Consider the following 21,864-nt stretch of genomic DNA (forward strand, 5'->3'; position numbering starts at 1 on the left):
AATGAGTGCCTAAAAAGCGTTGCAATATGGCCGCTGAGTGGAGGGACTTGCCTAAAAGGACTTTGGTACAGTATACACTGACATTATGTGACAATATACTTCAGAAAAGTATGAATCTTGGCTAAAATATATTTCAATGGTGAGAGTGTTTGATAGAGCAGCAGTGTGTCAGTATCAAGGCCATTGGAGTTAAGGCATTGTATAAAAAAGCCTAGCTTTTGAGAGGATATTGACAATTCATGTAACCAAGCAGTATTCTCCTCAATGCCAGTTGATACAGTAAGGCTATGGACCCTGTGAACCCACCAAAGCAGAACAGTATGCAGACTTACCTCATTTGCACATTCATAAGCATTTGAGGGGGTGCACTTTTTACCACTGTCCTGCAAAGCAAACGCATCCAACTTTACACATGAGAAATTGACAGGTTGCCATAAAACAGAAGTAAAAACTGTAGGTGGGAAATAAAGGTATACATTATTGAGTTGTCTCAGTATGTCAATGACGTATCTGTGTGGCACTAGAACAATTCCTCGTGTTCATAGAGATGAATTTAAACATATGGTCGATAGATTATTGCATGACTTTTTAATAATGCTGAAAAAGTAAAACATAATATAATAGCAGTAGACTTTTCTGATACATTGCAGTGTTAATCCATTACTGGAAAGAAGATTTCACAGCCTGGAAATCACAATCTGATCTGACAGATAAACTGTAAAATGACTGTTCTTTAAACATAGTCACCCAGCTACATTTTGGTGCTGCTGTATTCACCTACCCTTGCTGCCAATTTTCTTGTTTAACGTGAAGAAAAACAACTCAATTGCTACAAGTACTGTGTAATAAAATGTTTTTATTTTCTTAAATTAGACGAAATAATACACAATCCTCACTCTTATCGTCTTCTGTGTTAAATTGTGAAAGTGCCATTCCCCAGCGCTGTTTCTATCAATTATTCATAGAGCTCATGGTGGTTCAGGAGGGGGGAAAATGAACTGAAATAAATTGTGTAGTTTGGAAATGTTGAAAAGTATTGGCAACTTCATTCTCCACAACTAAATATAAAACCTATTTCCTTTGGGAACTGCATGCATAAATTCTAAAATAATATGTCAATAGAGATAACAACGAAAACAGGTGTGATGTTTGAAAAACCTATATTTTTATCACAAGGTAATGAAAATCATTATGAATACCCTGCTGCCAATAGTTGGGAATTATGATTCAGAAGTGAATATTCACCTTGGTTGAACAGCACCACCATCTTTAGTAAGAGCTATACAGTTCAAACCACTCAGCTTGCAAGTGCATGAAGCAATCAGGGGGACACTGGGTACCCTATGACGAATAACTGCTGTCAAAGATAGACTTGTGCCTCTAAGTACAATTGCCAGAGACACAAATTAAACCAGTTATTTCCCTGGTGACTCCATGATATTCTTGTCTGTGGGGTTTTTGGTAATTTGCTTCAGCACGGATGAGAGAGTGCAGTCATTTGCTTCAGTATCTGGAGACTAATAATCATGTCCCTGGCTCACTGAGAGCTGGGAGCATTATATGACAGGAACGTCTGCACAATGCCTGCGTTCCCACAATACAGTCCCCCCATACAAACATGGATTATCCAATAAATTACTTTTCATGCTGGAATCACTCAGGCGAACAGACGCATATTCGTATATGTGCCTGCCACTGCGCCACATAAATTCACACTCTCAATCCTGCCTAAACTAGCCATTTATCGACCGCTTCCACACCTTCTCATGCCTTACAGGAAAGGTTTATGTAGGAGTCCATATGGCTCAAGAGACTTTAATTCCCATTTACACTGTCACCTGAAAAACTTAATCACATTAATGTACAACAATAGCTCTCTCTCACTGGACATGACAACATGGACATTTCAACATGTGTGATCAGATCATCGCATATAAAGTGCATTATGCACATAAAGTACATTAAAGGATGTTTTACAACAAGGCTTGAGAGAGATAGATAGATAGATAGATAGATAGATAGATAGATAGATAGATAGATACAGCAAGCACACATATAGTCCAGATACATTAACAAAAAATTACTTTCACCCACAAGACAGCATGTGGTAGCTGTCAAGGTACCATACCCATCCAAGTACCAAGGTGAAACTGCCTAGTAAGACATAAATAAGGACAATTGCCTCCATATTAGATATAAAAGATTAAAAGATAAGTCGTCTCTCTCTACTCAAAGGAGAGTCGTTGTACAGTGCTATTGCTGTGGGTACGTTTTCTTATATCTGTCCTTACTGCAACACTTTGTTGTTTTGCCAGAGAGGAGCCCATGACAAGTGTCACTCACTCCAATTACACATTCTAGGATTTAAAGAGGCATTATCTCTCTTGTTATGTGACCCAATCTAGCATAGCTCAGCATCCAACCTCCCCCCTATTCTCATCCTTATTCACTGGTAGCTTTTAGCTTACACTACCCCTTACCCATCACTTATGTGTGAAATCCGGTCGGTCTGCTTAGTGTCACTTGCATGCCTTTAGACATGCCTAAATGGCAGCTTTTTAACTGCTTGCACATAAAAGCTTTCAGTGTCAAACCATTGCTGGAACCGGTCACTCAACGAGTGATACATATTTATTTATTTTTTTCGCAAAACACTTGTCCTCTACCTAAAATAGGAAGTAACTTGCTTGCCTTTTCCAAACACAACCAACTCAAATGCTACACTTATTCACCAGTGTATCACACCCATTCCTGTGCCAACACTACCTGCGATTCAGAGCTTTCACTGTACTGCCTACTTTGTAACCTCTCTTGATTCCACAATCACTGCCAACTGAGTGACTGGTGTCTTTTGTGGTAAAAGCACCACTGCTTTGTTACTGCAGTAGGTAGGCACATAGACACCCAGAGAGTAAAACCTTCATGAAAGTCACTTCAAACAAACATGTGGTTGGACTTCTGTTTGTGGACACTGAATAAGGCTCCAAAAGATGGTCAGGGAAACCCACACAATATCTTGTAACATATTTTCTCCCTTCTCTTGATTGACAGAAAACAAAATATTATTGCAGACTTTTCCCCATGCTATCCTTTCTATTAATTAACTGAGTTTAATGTCTGCTTTGCTGTACAAAATAGAGTGACAGTTTGACAACATGATTGGATTGTTTTGACTAGCAACATGATGGTTTTGGTAATACTAACACAACACAGTCATGCAAGACACTTCCAAACAGTGACTAAAGGCCTCAAATATATAATATTATAAATATATAATATCATATATTGTGAGAAATGGAGGGCAATTGCATGGATGGAATTGAACAGGAACTGCTGCTGAAGTGAATGCTTTTTGTAGCTTCCTTGTGGACTGCTACATTTGCCAAAATCTAAGATAGAGTTGGTTTGTACAGATGACATTGTTATGTGTGACCCTCCATAGCTAAACAAACCAGTCACATGGTTCAATATTTTGAAATTAAGTTAATTGTGTTCATGAATGATAGACTGTGTTTACATGCACTTTAGTATCCTGGTTATGATCGGGATTTTGAAGTATCCCGGTTTTGTATTTGCGCATGTAAACATCATATCCCGATTTCAGAACCCCGGATAAGCCCTTATCCCGGTTTTGAGTATCCTGGTTATGCTAGGTGGAATAATCCGAGAGAAACCGGGATACTGTTCCATGTATACACCTTCTCATGGTTTCTAATGCAATCGCGCATTTGTCCCACGCTGAAGACTTGAGCAAAAAGGGGACAGAGCCTTTGCAGTCACTGCTCTACTGTACGCTTGTGGAACCAGCTACCACCTGATATACAGTAAGAAAGGGCCCCTCCATCACTGCCTATAAATCTAGGCTGAAAACACATCTGTACCAGATTTCCTGAGGAGGCACAGCACTCAAAGAATCTCCCATAGAAATGTATGGGGTTAGTTTGTAAGGCAAACATGGCAGTCGTCTACACATATTCCGCCCCTTCTGCCGCCAAAAGTTGACATGTGTCATCGTGCCAATCATGTGGTATGTTGTGAATACATTGTACCAATTGTGTGTTGTGTTCTCGCAGCTGGAACAATGTTGGTGTGTTGTGATTCATGAAGCCTTGCACACATGCAGTTCTGTCCGAAATAGATGCCCGATAAGTGCCCAAAAACCGTTACAATATGGCCACCGAGTGTACCCTGGAAATCCAGAGTTCGCGCGAAAGCATTTGAATTTGAATTTGAATTGTCTCTGCGAGACACTCTGGCAATGAGTAATGATGCACATTACTTTTACCCCTTGCATCGCAAGGAACCAATCACATCGGTGTATCTGATATAGGAGGCAAGCTAAACAGATGACGACAGCGCTGCAACGAATCAGTCAGTAAATATTGGTCGTAGTGTTATCCAATTGCGTCGAAGTCCGGAATCAGTCAGTAAACATTGGTCGTAGTAGTGTTATCCAATTGCGTGCTGTGAGATTTTCAAATGCATGCTTGGTGCCGCCCCTCGAGTTGGGCCATTTTCATTAATCTTTCTAGTTTTCCAGGGTCTGGATTTTCCAGGCTACACCAAGTGGAGGGAGTAGCCTAAAAGGACTTTGCCTGTACTCTCTGGCCTTCTCGGCCCTCTAATGTCCAATGTAACTCTGTGCTTGACCCTTGCTGTTTCCTGGTCATTGTTATAGGTTTGTGTCTGCCTGCTTGGAAAGTCTTTTAATGTGTATGTGTATGTATGTATACTTATGTATTGTCTGTTTTATGTACTCTGTACAGCACTTTCAGGGTCAGTGTAAACTGTGCTTAATGTGCTTTATAAATAACTTTTACTTACTTATTTATTTTACTAAGGCTACATGGACTAATAAGGTACTCAAGGTTGTGAGGTCAAGGTCACATGGGGTCATACAGTGTTTGTGCAATATCCCATGGGGGTTGAGGGATTTTCATAAAACTTTAATGTCTGCTTTGCTGTACAAAATAGAGTGACAGTTTGACAACATGATTGGATTGTTTTGACTAAGCAACATGATGGTTTTGGTAATACTAACACAACACAGTCATGCAAGACACTTCCAAACACTGACTAAAGTCCTTAAATATATAATATTATAAATATATAATATCATATATTGTGAGAAATGGAGGACAATTGCATGGATGGAGTTGAACAGGAACTGCTGCTGAAGTGAATTGACCTCTAAAATGTCAGGAAATTCCATATTTTAAAACTTTACATCATGTGTGACATCAATTAACAAGTATAGAAAGGGAATTAAGATCACCATTATGAAAGTTGTATGTAGTTTGAAGCCTGACCGGTCAATGTCATTGGATACTTGCATTATATGCCAAGAATCTAAGACATATAAGCTATACAATGCGACAGAACAGGGCCTTTTGGCACTAAAAGCGGATGCACAAAGTAGAGGAAAGCTTAAAGATCCTCAACACAGAGAAGCAAATGACAGAGTGCTTCTTGTCCAGAACACAGAACAGCACGTGGTCTGGCACCGCTTGTGCTATGCGTCTTACTTAACTCAAAGTCCAACATTGACAAGGAGTTCTGTTGTGATCATCAACTGGAATGCCTGCATGATCTGCCAAGAAGTGAACTCAAAGGTTAGACTTAACATGAGTGATCGAATATTGGCAACCTCAAAATATGACCAGATCCTTTCAGTCCATCTTGCCTGTGACTGGGACAGGCTGGTGGCTGTTCCTGGGGATGGCAGGGGGCTGTGGCTCCCTCCAAGCCCTAGGGTTAGGGCTAGGGTTGGGATTTAGGGTTGGGGTTAGGTCTTAGGTGTGGGTGGGTGTTTACAGGAAGCCTGGGGCCCAGGGCAGCTCTGCAGGGCAGCACTAGGGTCAGGCGGGGATCTGGGCCTATGCTGGAGTCAATTTGAGGGTTAGAGTGTGGACAGTGGAGAGGGTGGGTGTATGCATGCTGCCCAGAGCCTAGAGCTCTACAGGGATGCCCTGTGGTCAGAATGCAGCCTGGACCTATGCTGGAGTTAGTGTTAGGCTTGGGGTGAAGAGAGTGGTAGGGGTGGGTGTCTGCATACTGCCCCAGGGCCTAGCAGAGCTCTGTGTTTTTGTGATCATATTGGAGAATCTTGTCGTTTATCTGTTCAAATCTACTGTTAGTGGAATTTCAGTCCTTAAACTTGTTTACATGGACACGTAAATGTTGAAAAGTAATAAACACTCTTAACATAATGTAATAGGATGATGCATGGTTTAAGATATAGGCCCTATGCTGCCACCTGAATGATGTTGAAGTTCTTATATGGACCTACAGTACTGAAATACACAAAATAACAGGTCAGTATTTACCAGAAATATTGTAAGAATGAATAACTTGTTCTAATTTCTCCTTGGGGATCAATAAAGTGTCTATCTATCAATCTATCTAACTAATTCAGTTTGTTTCCTTTACTCAATAAATGCTATATCACAATAAAAAAAACAGTTTATCTCTGAGCCAGTGCTGAGAAATTTGCTCATTTTGGGGTATGAGGCGGTCATCTTGGATTTTACACTCTACTGAGTTTCACGTAAGAGATACAGCTTGGCAAACAGCAAAAATGGATTCAGCATAAAAAATACCCCTAGAATAGTCTATTTGCCAACCTTTAGCCTACTCAAAACTGCCTGATAATTTTTATTTAGGCACATTTTTGTTGTTTCAACCTGGTCTATTAAGGTAAAAAACTAACATAGTGCTGCTTTAATGCAAAAACTGAATTTTAGACCACCAATATGTTAAAGCACTGTTTTGTTCTGGCAGGCCATTGGTTGTACCTTTACTAAAAGTCCTATCCAGCCCTAATTAGCCTTCTTAGTCTTTGACCCAGGGCAAGTGTCAGGGTCATATTTCTTAAGGGTTGATGGTGAGCATTTCTAAAAAATATACCTTTTTCTTGGGAACTGCTCTGAATTTTCTCTCACTTTTTATCAGTTTTGAGTGACTTTAGCCACACTTGCCTCTAATCAGTCACAGACGTTATCAGCCATTGGTGCTCTCACAAGAGAAATCACTCAAAGCCTCAATCATACACAACCTTGTATCCTTTAAGCTTGCTTGCTGCAGTACCATTAGCGTTGCAGTTGTCCCATGTACACGTTTGTGCAGAAACTGTTTCACATGAAATGAAATGTCAAAGACAACTAGAAAGAAGAATGAAGAAAATAAATTAATTCCCATGTGTGTTATTCTCATGGCTGAATTTAGCCAATTATATGTATAAACTTTGGTTAACAGGTGGGAAATTATGGTGTATATACATCAGTTTGTATGCCTGACTATATGGGCCAAGAAAGTAAAACTGTTGTGTTGTTTTGTCTTAAATTTGATATCATTTCAGATACATGGCAGCAGATGCTTGTTTTCACTGCAATTACAGAACAGCTCAAGGATTATTTAGAATCAATTGTTGTGGGAAACTCTCTTGGAGCCTATTTCCTGCAAATGGGCTCCTTAGACTGTTTAAATTCATTACCTTGGGCAAATAATCAACCATAAAATTAAATTGACAAAATTACATTTTGTAGCTAGACTTTTAATATACAATGTATTCTCTAAAGTAAATATTTATTTAAATGAATAATATTTGTTATTATTCTATTATTTTCCCCACATAAATTTGACTTGGTTCAATCTCTACCACTCCCTACAGTAGCTATTCAGTTATTGAACTGCAGGTTGACAGTGTGCAGGTTCCTTACATGGGGATGCTACCTCCACAAGTAGCAGGTTTTACAGAGGACAACACACTGGAAATGTATGACGTGGGATTTTCTACTACTGTAACTGTAATGACACATTGGGGTGGGAGTAAATCTTATGTTTTATCTGTTAATATTTTATTCTTGGCGCCATGACCAACTAGATCCATTGCCACTTGTATTGTGCACTGACATTCTGCGTTAAGGTACAGTATGGCATGTTTATTTCTGTTTGCTGTTTCTCCATCATGTACAACACACATATGGTACGTCAACAGGTGACTCACAGCATTCCTCAGAATCACACTGAATTCTCTTTGACATGTAACTGCCCTAATGCACTCATACCAAATTCACACAGACACACACCTCAGCTTATACTGTACATATAATATGTACAGGGTTCCTACACATTTTGCATTTCAAAATTCCATACTTTTTCCATACTCAAATTTCCAAACTTCTCGGTAGATTTTTCTGACCATATTCTCGACATTGCGGCCACTTCTGGTTTGGGATAACTCGGTGAAAACAAAGGTATGGACAACTGAAGTGAATTAAAAAATGACACTTAATATTCGTCCATTTAGCTGGGTCATTTTTAGTTGTATCTTAGTTGTATCATAGTTGTATCTTGACGATGGGGACTAACAGTTAAGCTACACAACAGTAGGAATGGTTCATTATGACCTGAGTGAAGTGATTAGTACTGCAAATGCAATAGTCTGGAAACACAAATATTTCTCCATACCCTTGTTTCTTTTTTCCATACTTATCCAGACCTGGAAATTACTAAAATCAAATTCCATACTTTTCCAGGTTTTCCATACTGCGTAGGAACCCTGTATGTAAACATAGTTTTGATAATGTTATGTATAAACCTTGGTTAATAGGGGGAAATTACAGTATAAAGGTCAGCTTTTATCTCTGACAATATGGATGAAGAAAGAGCAAGTGTTGTCTTGATTTTGATATCATTATTTTAGATACAGAAATGAACAGCATTGCCTACCTTCAGGTTTGCACAGGTGGAGTAGACACAGGCATTGTCCATGGGTTTGACATCATTGGAGTGGATGAACGGTTTGGTGGTGATGGCTGGCTGAAGGTTCGTGCGCACAGGTGGCAAAGACGGCAAAGAGGGCTGGGACTCCAGCATGGGGATGTGGCCTGCTTCTGAGCCATAACCAAAAGCGTGGATGGCATTTCCTGTTTTTGGAATTGAAATTGAAAATTATGAATGACAGAATCAACGACCGACAAAGGATAAATCCAAAGCTTCACCTTCACACACTGGGTGCGTTCGTAAATTCAATCTGGCACTCTCTCGGGACAGCTGGACCTAGGCCTATAGTCTGCGAAAGATCCAGACCTGCGAGCTGCCATCTGCCTTGCCTGGAGTCTGGATTGTGCCGTTAACTTACGTTAACTGAGTCTGGATTGAGCAGACTAGCTTCTAGCTGCTAATGTTCGAAGCTACGTTGAAGAACTGCAATCTCTCGGAGCATCAAACTGTCATAAATCCACCGAGTTGCTGATCTGCAAGATTGCCCACGACTTCAAAAGGTTATGTTTCCAGTGATCTAGACTGCAGTCTAACTGTTACAAGTAGTGCCTACTAACATCACTTACTAAAGGCCTATGTTAACGTTAAATTCTCCGGGTTGGTCTGGGCTGTAACGTTACGCCATATCATTGCCATTGGACTGAGTTGGACTAAGTTAACACAGACTTTTCTTTATTTTAATTTCTTATTTACTTATTTTATTACTTGTGAATTTTTGTTTGTTGTCTGTCTTGTATGTCTACCGTTAGGTGTCTCGGGTACGCTGCCGTTTACGCCACTCCATCAGGCATCTTTTGTCTTGTGCGTCAATTGTTATTTTGTAAATTTTTTTGTTTGTCTTGATGTCACGGGAACGCTGGCGACTACGCCGCTCCGTCCGGCATCTTTTTTCTTACTTTATTATTATTTTATTTTTTTACAGTGTTTACTCTGTAAAGCGACCTTGAGTGCTTTGAAAGGCGCTATGTAACAAATAAAATGTATTATTATTATTATTATTATTATTACTCTGAAAATAGAATAACGCTCTGAAGTTCGAAAAAGATGAGCGTTCTAACCCCAAAGATCCTTGATTACTAACTCCGCTTTACTGTTAGTAATCAAAGATCACTCCCACCATGTTGCCCTGCTGTGTACAAGAAAGAGTAATTGTAGTGATTCTCCATTAGGCAGAGACACTGCCTATGCTGCTGAGTACAGGTGACAGACAGGTGCTCACTGAGGCAGGTGTTTTCTCTGAAGTCCCGCAGGAAGGCCTCGCACTCCTCCTCCTGGTTCCCACTGCCCCGACAGGTGCACCACAGCGAGATGGTGAAGTTGCTGTGACTAGCGTCCACGTAGTTCGGTGTGATGTCCAGACCTGGTCAGACAAATCCAAACGCAAAGGCGCATGCATACATGGAGGAGGTACAGTAAGATACAGCACCACTGGAAATGTTTTTATTCTACATTTCAATACATGACATTGCTAAGGGTGGCATTTTGGTTTGGATATATAGTGTTGGGGCAAATATTAAATTCCACCACATACAAGTTTTTTTGGCAAGAAAGAGACCTTCAATTTACTCAATTCATATTTCATTTAGCTTTGAGTATGCATAATTTATGGTCATTTTAAATGAGACTACAGAAATTCTGCTGAAGTTGATGTAATAACTCCCACCTTGCAGCAAGTGGATATAATATGCTCAGCCTTTAATCGATATCCAACAAACTCAACCTAACCTTGAACAGTTCTACAGTTACTCACCAATAAGTCCTACATAGGAGATGAGACAACCATAGTAGTTATCATTTGGACAGGTTGTCTTTGTGTGGCGAATCGTCTGGCAGTTCATGTGGAAGTCAGCCAGTCGAGACCTATGCAAAAAGACACAAGACCTCAAATTACAAAACATGAAGTTACGGTTTAAATGAATATTACTACTGACTAAGTTGCTACAGTATACATACCCTTTACATCAATACCTTTAAATCAGAAAGACTAATCCCATGCTTTCATAAATGATGTGTTCTGCCATTGTCATGAGTGCGCTGTACATTTCTCTCCCTCACTCTGATGGTCTTACAGTATTCATCCTTACTATCTTTCTCTTACACTCCCCCCTGGTCTGTTTGGATAAGAATGGATATAGAATGGAGATTCACAAACACACACACACACAACTCTTATTTATAGCTTGCCTCTGTTATCATGGGCATTGGAATCGGCTTGAAATATCTGACAGAGACAATGTACAATTGTGCATCATGAGATGCACTCTGACAGTCCCTAACCGCTCCGCCACAGGCAGCTGACATGAGTCCATTTTCTGTCTGAGTGCACGTGTGCGCCCCCCCCCCCAGCCCCCCACCACTCCATCCTCCAATATATATATATGAAATCCCCAGTTGCAGCAGGGATGTCTGCAAGTGTTTGTGTGTGTGTGTGTGAGAGAGAGATTCCTGCTTCTAAATCACAGCATGCACTACATCCAGGTTACAGCAGTTCTGATTCCAAGGTGAACCACTTTTCTGTGTGTGTGTGTGTGAGTGTGTGTGTGTGTGTGTGTGTGTAAATGAGTGCATGAGAGAGTAAACAGACGGCTGCTTCTGGCTCACAGCACGTAGCGGGGCAGAGCAGAGCAGGGGGTTACAGCAGCTTTGATTCCAGGATGCAGGTTGGAATAACTCCTTCCCCCCTCCCACCACATGTTGTCCATGTGAACTCTGCGTCAGCCCTGCCTTTCACTGGCTGGACCCCGCTGGGGTCGACTCTTATTTATTTGATTTAGTGAGTGAATCAGCGTGTGTGTGTGAGTGTGTGTGTGAGTGTGCATGCGTGTGTGTGCGTGTGTGTGTGTGTGTGTGTGTGTGTGTGTGCGGGGGAGGGATGTTGAAGCTGCTTGGAGGTCTCCACTCGGAGGTGGGTGAGATCAGGATCCTGGAGGCTCCTGCTTGGCGCCTGCCTGCCAGCCCCGCACCTCCTGTGACCCCGTGCAGTGAGGTGTTAACGGGGCCACCTCTCAGGTCAGGGCAGCAGGGCGGCGGGCCAGACACGCACTCTCTGTGGTACTTACTGTACCTCACAGAACAGACAGGTCCCATGGGGCCACACGGCAAATGCCCCCTTATACCCCGCACGCACGCACACACACACACACACACACACACACACACACACACACACACACACACACACACACACACACACACACACACACACACACACATTCACACACTGCTTAAAGGTCACCCTCACCACTCTCACCCCCCCCCCCCACTCTCTCTCTCTGTCTGTTCTCTTTCCTTCTCCCTCACCAACAGGAAAATGTCCATTTCCATCCTCGTGTCCATGCGATGTAGTGGCATTCTACTCGGATGAGTGTGTCAACCCACAGTACAGTAAGTGTGTGAGTGAGTCATGCCACAGCCCTCCTCTAAGTCACGAAGCAAGAAATCAGTATGGCATGAGCACACAACACCAGACCCTCACAGCAGTAATGTCAGAGTGCACGCATAGGCCTACGACATATAGACTTTTAAAGACACTGACCTTTATCAGTATTTTATTACACGGCTCTTCACAAGGCAAGTAGAACGCTCCACTGACTTGAATGGGATTTACCAAAGTTCTAGCGGTCATTATTTCCTAGGAAAGGACCTCTGAAAAAAATAATGACCGCTGTCAATGGCAACGGAGTTTGTGCTTCTAATTCAGGTATTTCATATTACTACGCAAGGACTGGAACTTCATTCAAACGTGAAAGCAGACGGTTGATCAGCTGTGTTCTAAAGAATGTTTGATTCAAGTTCAGCGTGTGTTGCGAACTATTTGTTTCAGCAAATGCCACGATGAACGGTAAGCCGTGGCCTACTGGTTAGCGCTTCGGACTTGTAGCCGGAGGGTTGCCGGTTCGAACCCCGACCAGTAGGCACGGAACAGTGAGCAAGGCACCTAACCCCTCACTGCTCCCCGAGCGCTGCTGTTGTTGCAGGCAGCTCACTGCGCCAGGATTAGAGTGTGTTTCACTGATTGGGATAAATGCAGAGACCAAATTTCCCTCACAGGATCAAAAGAGTATATATACTTATACTTAACAAATAGGCTAGGCTATGTAGGCTAAAGTCATATCGTGGGGAGTTTATTATTTTGTTTTGGCAAGTAGCCGTGTAATAAGCGGGATAATATACAGTATAGAACGCCGGTCATTATTGGGAAAATAAGTCCCGACAGGGCGAACCGGACCCCAACGCACAGCTTACTTGTAAGTAAGGGATAATGTATAGAACGCCGGCAGTTATTGGGAAAATAAGGTTCGCCAGGTCCGGTTCGCCATCTCGGGACTTATTTTCCCAATAATGACCGGCGTTCTATACATTACCTCTTACTTACAAAAAGTGTAAACACCTATCAGTATTTTATGGAGAGTGAGGACACAAACAGTAGCTGATTGTTACATGCACAGTCAACATACAACAGTAGTGAGTACACTCACGTGTAATGCCACTTTAATGCCAAATGATTCAAAACTATATCACCTCTCAATAATTGCATTATTTCTAAACCAGTAGAGTATTTCTTCAGATCATATTGAAAATGTAATAATGAAATGTGGTACATTTGTGATTTCCATGATATAATGATCATAATTATAAACACGTTTGAACTGTGAACACCAGAATTTAATACATTTTAGACCTATGGGCTGTATCTATCTTCATGTTTGCATCGTTGCCCCGTAAGGGAAAAAAATTGATTGGGGAAATTTGACTGTGAAACTTCAAGGCAGATCAGTGACCAAGTAAAAAATCAGTGGAAGCACAGTTGCAGCGGTAATCAGGAGAGACAGAACGAGCCATAGTACCACTAATCAGAGCTAGAGAGGCACATCCTTCCAGAATGATACTATGGCCATGCACTTCTTGCACAATCTAGCTCTGAAAAACAGGCAAGTACTTCCGATTTGGGACAGGACCGTAACAATAGAAATCAGAGTTTCTATGAAAGCTCAGTCAGTGTGGCCTCGAAGAGATTGGGAAAAAAAGTGTGATTTGGCCAAAACTGCTGGATTAAACTTGGCTAAAAAAAATGAAAAGAGGTCTGATGAATATTTGGAGCACATTCTTTGGTTAGATGAGAAAAGAGATTGAGAGACACATTTGAGTGGTTCAGATGGCATGAATCGAGCCAAGAGAACCACAGTGAATGCACAGTACTAACAGTGAAGCATGGAGGTGGGAGTGCTATTATATATGGCTGTATGAGTGAAAAGGTGTTGGGGAGGTTATGCTCGTAGAAGTCGCCATGACTGCCTGTGGATGTACTCAAATACTGTCTGACAAGATGGCTCTTAGTCTCCAGAAGCTTAGCAGAAGAGGAATATTCCATCATGATAACAATTCAAAACACACTCCTAAAATCACACCAGAAGAGAAAAGTATGACCTTGCCAATTATATTGCCTGACTTCAATCCAATAAAACCTTTGGGGTTATTTTTGAAAGATGGGTAGAACAACAAACCCCTCAGGCTAAGAGCCGCTGAAAGGAAAATCTTTGAAGAATCTCCAAAAATATGTCCAACACTGGACATAGGAAGTATTGAAAAGGTGGAAGTATTGTAAAAAGAAAAATTGAATCTCATGAATGATGTACTGACTTGTTTTATCCCATTTAAGCTCATTCTAAGCAGCCTGTATCTTTAATATAGTAAATCTAAATTGTTAACTTTTCATTTCACATAATTTTACATAATTCTACATTTTACTGCTCAACTTAGAACTGATGCCATTACCATGAGGTGATTCAATGTTGAATAATTTAACGTTAACTCACTTCTGCTGTATACTGCATTCACAGTAAATTAGTGTACTTATCCCCAGAACTGTCATGCACAGCAGTAGCATGATAGATATAAATGATGAATGTGATGCCCGTATCCCTTCTTGGAAATGACCCAGGGGACAGCTCACCTATTAGCATGCTGACATTAAGGTGGGAAGCAGGAGCAATGCCAATAGAGTACTGTTGCATTATGGAATAGCAGTCAGGTGACTAAGGATTGAAGGTAATCTGTTTAAAATGGAGCTCCACATTCCAACATGGCAGAGGATGTGGTTATGTGCGGGTCCCACTAGGCAAGGCTAAGGGCAGGTGTGTGTGTGTGTGTTTTGTGTGTGTGTGTGTGTGTGTGTGTGGGGTTCACTGGGAAATTAACTCCTTTTTAAACTTTTTTTGTTGTTGTTTTGGTTTGTAATAAGTGCCTTGTAAATGCCCTCCTAATTAACAAATCCCCCATCAGAGCACATGATTTACATAGTTAATTACATTCCTCCATGTTCAAATTAACATCGGCGGCCAGGCTATGTAAATGAGTGCCCCTGATAAGCAAGGCCAACGCAACTTGAGTGTTAAACCGCCATCATCCGTGCTAATACCCAACCGCATGTCCCCGGCAGCCCCACCCCGAGGTCCCCACTAACTGCCCCCACCCCCACCTTCAACCCCATCCCTATTCAGAATATCTTACCCCACCACCCAGCTCCACCTGTTACTGTAGCCCCGGACTGTGTGACAACCTCAGCTTGGAATTGGAGATACCAGCCAGCAAGCTTGAAATAAAATAATAATGCTTGAACAACCTCACAGATGGCTGGAAAGGGTAAGGGCTCATGATTTGTGGAGGCAAGTTTTCTCCTCTGAGACGAGCTTAATTCAGGCCATTTAATGCCAAACTGATTTAGCATCCAAGCTATCTTCCTGTAGGGGTGCTGTGTGGCCACACAGACAAACGCACACACACACAAACACACACACTCAAAAACACCAGAAAAAGACAAAAACATTTAAAGGTGGTAGATTGGAGACAACTTGCTTCCCTTTAAAACTGCAGAACTGACAAGCCTCTTGTCTACAGGTCTGGAAAAAGCAACAAAAAAAAAGACACTGCACAGTTTTCTGATCCTACAGAAAATACCATTTGCAGTGGTCTCTTAATTTTGAATATGACCATCAACTCTTTTGAATGTCACTCAGCAACTGTAGGATGACACCAGACAAATGTGCAGTGGTCTTTTTTTTTTCCAGAGCTCTATGTATGTTTTTTCCAGAGCTGTAACATCCCGTGTGTGTGTGTGAGAGAAAAAGATATCCACTGGAGCTTCACTGTCTCAGTGGAAGTCAGAGCCTTTAGACTGTTCTTGCATCACCAGAGATTAAAATCCAAACCTTAAATCATCCAGCAAACAGGCAAGCATGCGCTGCCTGCGTGCACCGCTGAATGGGGTGCATCCTTTTTACAGTCATAATTTGCTTTCACACGAGGACTGACAGTTGTACCAAAAGACGTCAGACATGATTGTCGGTTGCATGCCCATAGCCTATTTCACAGACACTCATTGTCGCTGTGGTTTCAAATGTGCTTCCAGAAGAGGCTGTGCTGACTCCCTCTCCGCGTGACTTTAACAACCATTGGAATAAAACAGCATGAACACTCATCAGCATTTGAAGAAAAAAAATACAAAATCGCTTCAGTCCTGTGCAGCAACGGCACAGAGGCCCCTGAGCACCTTAATCGACTGCTTATCCCTTCTAGTTTATGAGCAGATGGTCAGAAGCGCTTCGTCTTCCTGTCCTGGCCGAGGCCCAGCACGGGCATCCTTAAACAATCCATCTCCCATATTTAGGTTAAAAGGGTGAGAGAGACGCTACGAAGGCCCGATATCTTAAGCGGCCATTTTAAGGCGAGCATATTCGTCTTCCTTTCCCAGCTCGTTTCAGCTGTGGCTCTTTCATCAGACCTTCATTTTCTACTCCCACTTGGCCGATGTAACACATCCCACTCGCATTATTTGAAAGTCAAGGTGGGCTCTGTGGATTGCACATGGGCATGACAGCTGATTTCTTCATTTCCATCCGGGATTGAACAAAGGAAGGAAGACTTAAGAACGGGCAAAAATGAGCCGCTATTTTCAAGTCATTAACCTGTCCAGTCTCACTATGCTGACGGGTGCTTCCTAAATAGTGGAAATGATTCAAATCTACACGACATGATTCTAACTCATATCTTGCCTGGGGCTGCCTACTTTGTGGAATTTAGTGTTACACTTGGGAGAAGGGCAGCAATGTCTGAAAAGGGAGCATGACTGAACTACTTTCTGTCTCTACACAGAGAGTTGGCAGTTCTTTATTAGACAGGGATGGATTAGTATGTCTATGCATGTGTGTGTGAGCGTCTGCGTGCATGTGTGTGTGTGTGTGAACGTGTGTGTGCGTGTGTATGTATGTGCGTGTTCAAAAAAGGGCAGAGGGGGCTGAGGAAAATCCCGGCTGAGGGATAAGGTCCCCAAAGAAGTCACGGGTCCATGACCTTCCCACTCGGCAGAAGCAGCTCACCCATTTAAGCTATGTACACACAACAGCCGCGGCACAGAGTCTAAAGGGACTAGATCCGTGTCACCTGAAATAAATCAAAGCCACGACAGGCTGTGCCCGTGGCTTCCCCCTGCCCGCCTAAGCCGCAACTTCATCTCGGCGCTCGCTTGATCAAAATGTTGCTGAGAACAATTTATGTCAAAATGCCTCGCACAAATCCCACGATGGTGTGTGTACTCAGGCATGAGATGAGAGAAGTCATCACCAAAGAATAAGAAGAAAAGAGACTTTTATCCTACTTCTGGAAAAGAGAAATGTCTGTTTTAACCGAATTGCCCAGTGTTTATTGTACACGCAGTGTAATTATCAATCTCCTACACAAGACAGTCCCTGTGCATCCAAGGTCTGCGCTCCAATCTGAGGCAAACAAGAGAGACGAGGAGAGAGCTTTTGAGGATCAACCAGGCATCATATCCCTGGCGTCTGCAAACTCTATACTGTAAATAAACTAATTCTCTAATCCCCCCCAAATAAGAGGACTACCACAGAGGCTGGCCGTGCATTCCACTGTTAATGGTATTGCTTTGAAGTACACTTTTGTAAACTGCAAACTTCTCTTAACTTTGTCCTCAGTGCCACTATGGTGAGACAACAGATTCAAGACTCAGTTATTGTTACACCTCATTATCCGTGCATAAAGAGAGTGAAAATCTCGGGTTTCCGCTTCTCTTGCAGCAATACAAAATATGGTAGGTGCAAATGCTATGAGTGCTGCGCTGAAGTTGTAGCAGCTTTGGCTGAACAAGTGATGGTGTATGACAACAACAGATTGACATTGGCACTGACATGCCCCTTATTTCAGGTGTGGACAGGTGTTCTGTGCTCGGTGACGTGAGCCATCGAGAGTCACTCCGGTCAGGTCAGGGTTAAATAGTGCACATTAGCAGGGACTTCCATGCCTGGCAGGGCGGCTGCGCCTGGCACTGCTGTTGGATGTCCTCCAGTTCCCCGCAGTGGGCAAGAGCAAGGTGATACCTGGGGGTCTGTGGCAGACTGATGGAGTATTCAACGCAGCGTGGGTTGGCCAAGCACACGGGTGCACACTCTCGTGGCTGACCATCAATCACACCTTATAAGTGGACTTTCGGCCTAACCCGGCGCTGCCCTGCCTATAATTAGGGGAGCCGGCCTGGAAGGCATGGTTGGGCGAGTGACAAAATGTTGCTTGTGTACAAACAAGACATTCTTACCTTATGGCTAAAACACAGTGCATTACACTACCTGGAAAAGGACAGAGACAGAGAGCTGCATTTCAAGCAAAGGTGGGAATTGCTATTAGACACAAGCAACTTCAGGTCTCATCACACATGGCAACAATGTTGCAATGAGATCTAATTTTTTTACTCTGACAGTGAGTAGTAGGCTATCAAGTTCCCAATCTCTTTTATCTAGATGACTATTTGGTTTGAGGACATAGTAGGTAAGGGTATTGAAAGAAAGAAACTAATATAGTTGGCATTTGCTGTGAAGAATGTTGATAAGCATACATAAGACTAGTAATGTTAGACCATTTGTCTCTCACATTACACCTCTCATTAAATATTCTGGTTTTGGGGCCAAATGCTTAAAATGCCCTGCCTACTCCAATCCATTGGCCTTACTCTGGATCGCATCCAACATCAACCCTTTCAGGCCAATCTATGTTCATATTCTCAAGGGGTTAGCACACCACCCCATCCCTTACCCGATATAGCTTGTGGTATTCCATAGAAAGGCAGGATATGTGAACAGAGGACAATTGGAGGACTGGCTTACACTTTCCAGCGCAAAATTATAAGAATTTAGCTATGTTTGGTCTCAGGGTATAGAGAAATGCAGGTCAGGAAGTTGACTGGCATGGCCTTTATATGAAGCCTGTATCTGCAAAGACATCGTGTTGTGTCTATTGTTTAACAATCTGCAGACTTCTTTTTTTTGTCTTGGGAATGACTCCAGTGACTTTTTGTCCTCCCTTAACATGCAGAGAATGTGCCTCTGTGAATCACAATGACATTTTCCTTAAGCTGCAGTACCTCTCAAGTCATGAAAATCAATTAAAGACTTCACTTGAAAACATTTGGTATGCTAGTGTAATGCTTAACTCCCATGAATAATTCTGCTGACATTCAGACCTGTTTTTTTTTTTATTTCATGAAGGACTGGGTAATTATTAGAGTGCCATGGGGAGATGAATGACACATGACCTTATGGGTAGGAAGGAAGTGCTAACTCCAGAGGGGTGACTCAGCTGGTCCCACTGATCCCACTGATTAGCCTCCACCAGGACCATCACCCAAAGCGCTTTTTCAGCACATTAACAATGCCCAATTCACAAAATGTTCTGTTCAAGTGCCCACCAACCTTTGCACATGGAGCTAATTTTAAAAAGAATTTTGCTTAAAATATTTCTCCATGACTGCAGGCGTTATGGCTTTCCATACCAGACTTTCTGCAGGGATAGTGGTGGTGGTGGTGGGAGGTAGGGGGTGGGGGGTGGAGTCCCTGTGGAGGTAGCAGTTTGGCGAGGCAAGCTTTACCTGCAGAGCGGGTCTGAGCGGCAGGTCCGGCGTAGCTCCAAACAGTTAGACCGGGTCTTCTCATCAAACGAACAGGACGGGACGATGGTTTGCCGGCGGCGCTCGGCGCACGCCGTGTCACTGCAGGCGCAGAAGAGCAGCGGGTAGCTGAACTCGGACTGCACGCGCTCAAAGAACTGGCGCAGGGCCTTGTGGCAGCGCTTGCGGTTGCAGGGCTCCTGTGGCTGCTGGAGTGGCGAGCCTTTGTTGTGGCAGGACTGGATGTACATGGAGCGCTGACGCTTGCAGGTGTCATTCAGGTTGCAGGCCTTGGCCGCATCCAGGCAGGGGTTGCAGGGGGTGCCCGTGTCCAAACAAAGGTTACCCTTGGTGGATGCTGAGTCTATGGCAGCAAAAGGGAGAAAAACACATGTATGAATGGAGGGGCTATGGAGGCTTAAGAGTAATACAAATCACAAGAGTTTGGTTAGAATTACAACACACAGATGATGTAAGACCACACGGCAGACTTTTCTAGTGAATAGGTCTGCATAAGGCTTGTGATGTCAAATATTTTTTAGCATTTTGTCTAATATGGTTTGGCTCAACATAATATTGAGTTAATAAAGAACTAAATTTCTTTGGAATTGAAATTGATAACAACATTAATGGCCGCCTTTGATAAAAGCAACACAGCTTCAAAGATATCTTTTGTTTCTGTGACCACATTTCCTATGACTCTGAAATGCTAATTGCTGTGCAGAATTTTTTATCAAGATCACTGCGTTATTTGGATCAAAGTGCTTAAAAATGTCTTAGTGACTATTGAAACGAACCACTTTTGTGTCAACACCAAAAGGATTTCACTGGCAACACCAGTAATTTTCCTGACTCCTCCATCTCCACTCGTCTCTCCCTTCATTCCATATCCTGACCTTTCCGTGCTGTTTGATATCAGAGGGTTTGTGTTCTAATAGCCCTCCTTCTGGAAGCCAAGGACGCAATACTTTGTTGTTATCTGCATGTTTGCTTCAAACTGCTTTTTTCCCCATTTATTGTGAAGAGAGTAAAAGCTGTTTCTACATCATGTACCACTTGTTGTGCGTGTCCTTTAAAATTCATTCCACTGAGGGATGCGGATTTTGGCAAACATTATTTGCGAGGGTTTGTTCCTGCGTTTCACAGACCGTTTTTTAAAGTGAAAAATAAAATAACCTGGAGGCGTATTTCTCACATTCAGTGTAGTTGATGCAACACGAGTTGACCTGCCTGCTCTTGTGACTGCTGTCGACTTAATAGGGTGCAAACACATCAAGTGAGATTACTGCAGGCGATTATAGTTCATTAGCCAGACTTCCTTTCAGACCAAGTGAAATCTGCCCTAATCTAACATAGGCCCGTTTCTCTTTTCTCCCTCTTCTCCTCCCAGCCATCCTTAATTCCAGTCAAAAGGAGAGCCATGGATTAAATCAGGATGAGACTTGAGCTGTGGGACTGTTATCGGTAATGAGTGTGCATGTCAAGGTTCTGATTTAATCTAATGTGCGTATGCTTGTTAAGAAGTCTTAACCCTCGCACCCTGACGGCACACTTTCCAGAGTTTCCCCTCTGCACTTTCTCTGCTCATTATCTCATCGCGGAGCCTCACTCAAAAAACACACAGCAAAACTGAGGTTAAAACTGTTCGGGTGGTGGGTGGGGGTGGGGATCCTGCGATGCCCTGAGTCCAACCCAGACCAGCAAGACTGATAAATATTCTATGTGTACACGTACGCAATGGCCAATTAGCTGTGTGCCAGGACTACCTTGTTATTTTCCTGACAGACAAGGTTTTACAGTATCGGGAGCTCAAACCCCTTCCCTGCGGCGTTTTCACACATGTTTTATTTAAGCGGAGGGAATCAAGCAATGGGCTTTCAAAACAGATCTCATGGCACCACCAGCTTTGGTAAGGTCATGTTAGTGGAACGTGTACCTGTCAGATTGCTGTACTACCATACAGCCCATAGGAGTGATGGAACAGTGTTGCTCCTTGCTGAATCCTCTACTATTGAATGCTGTTGTAACAAAACTGAAACTAGTCTGTGCTCTTTATCATCACAGAGGAGAAACTGAAGTCAGTTTTTATCAGATTTAACTCCCAAAAACTGTATCTGTCACCAAAACTGATG

At 42.6% G+C, this 21,864-nt stretch overlaps 1 protein-coding gene across 1 annotated transcript in view; it reads right to left on the reverse strand.

Moving 5' to 3' along the window:
- Positions 1–21,864, reverse strand: part of gfra2b (GDNF family receptor alpha 2b) — a 41,021-nt gene that overhangs the window by 2,113 nt on the left and 17,044 nt on the right. Inside the window, exons 4-8 of the mRNA XM_048259617.1 lie at positions 19,715–20,096; positions 10,535–10,644; positions 10,004–10,144; positions 8,731–8,927; positions 333–383 (exon numbers count right to left, since the gene is read on the reverse strand). Coding sequence (XP_048115574.1) covers positions 333–383; positions 8,731–8,927; positions 10,004–10,144; positions 10,535–10,644; positions 19,715–20,096 — 881 coding nt within the window. The remainder of the gene's footprint in view (positions 1–332; positions 384–8,730; positions 8,928–10,003; positions 10,145–10,534; positions 10,645–19,714; positions 20,097–21,864) is intronic.

The sequence above is a fragment of the Alosa alosa genome, chromosome 12 (assembly GCF_017589495.1).
Source record: "Alosa alosa isolate M-15738 ecotype Scorff River chromosome 12, AALO_Geno_1.1, whole genome shotgun sequence".
NCBI classification, from domain to species: Eukaryota; Metazoa; Chordata; class Actinopteri; order Clupeiformes; family Clupeidae; genus Alosa; species Alosa alosa.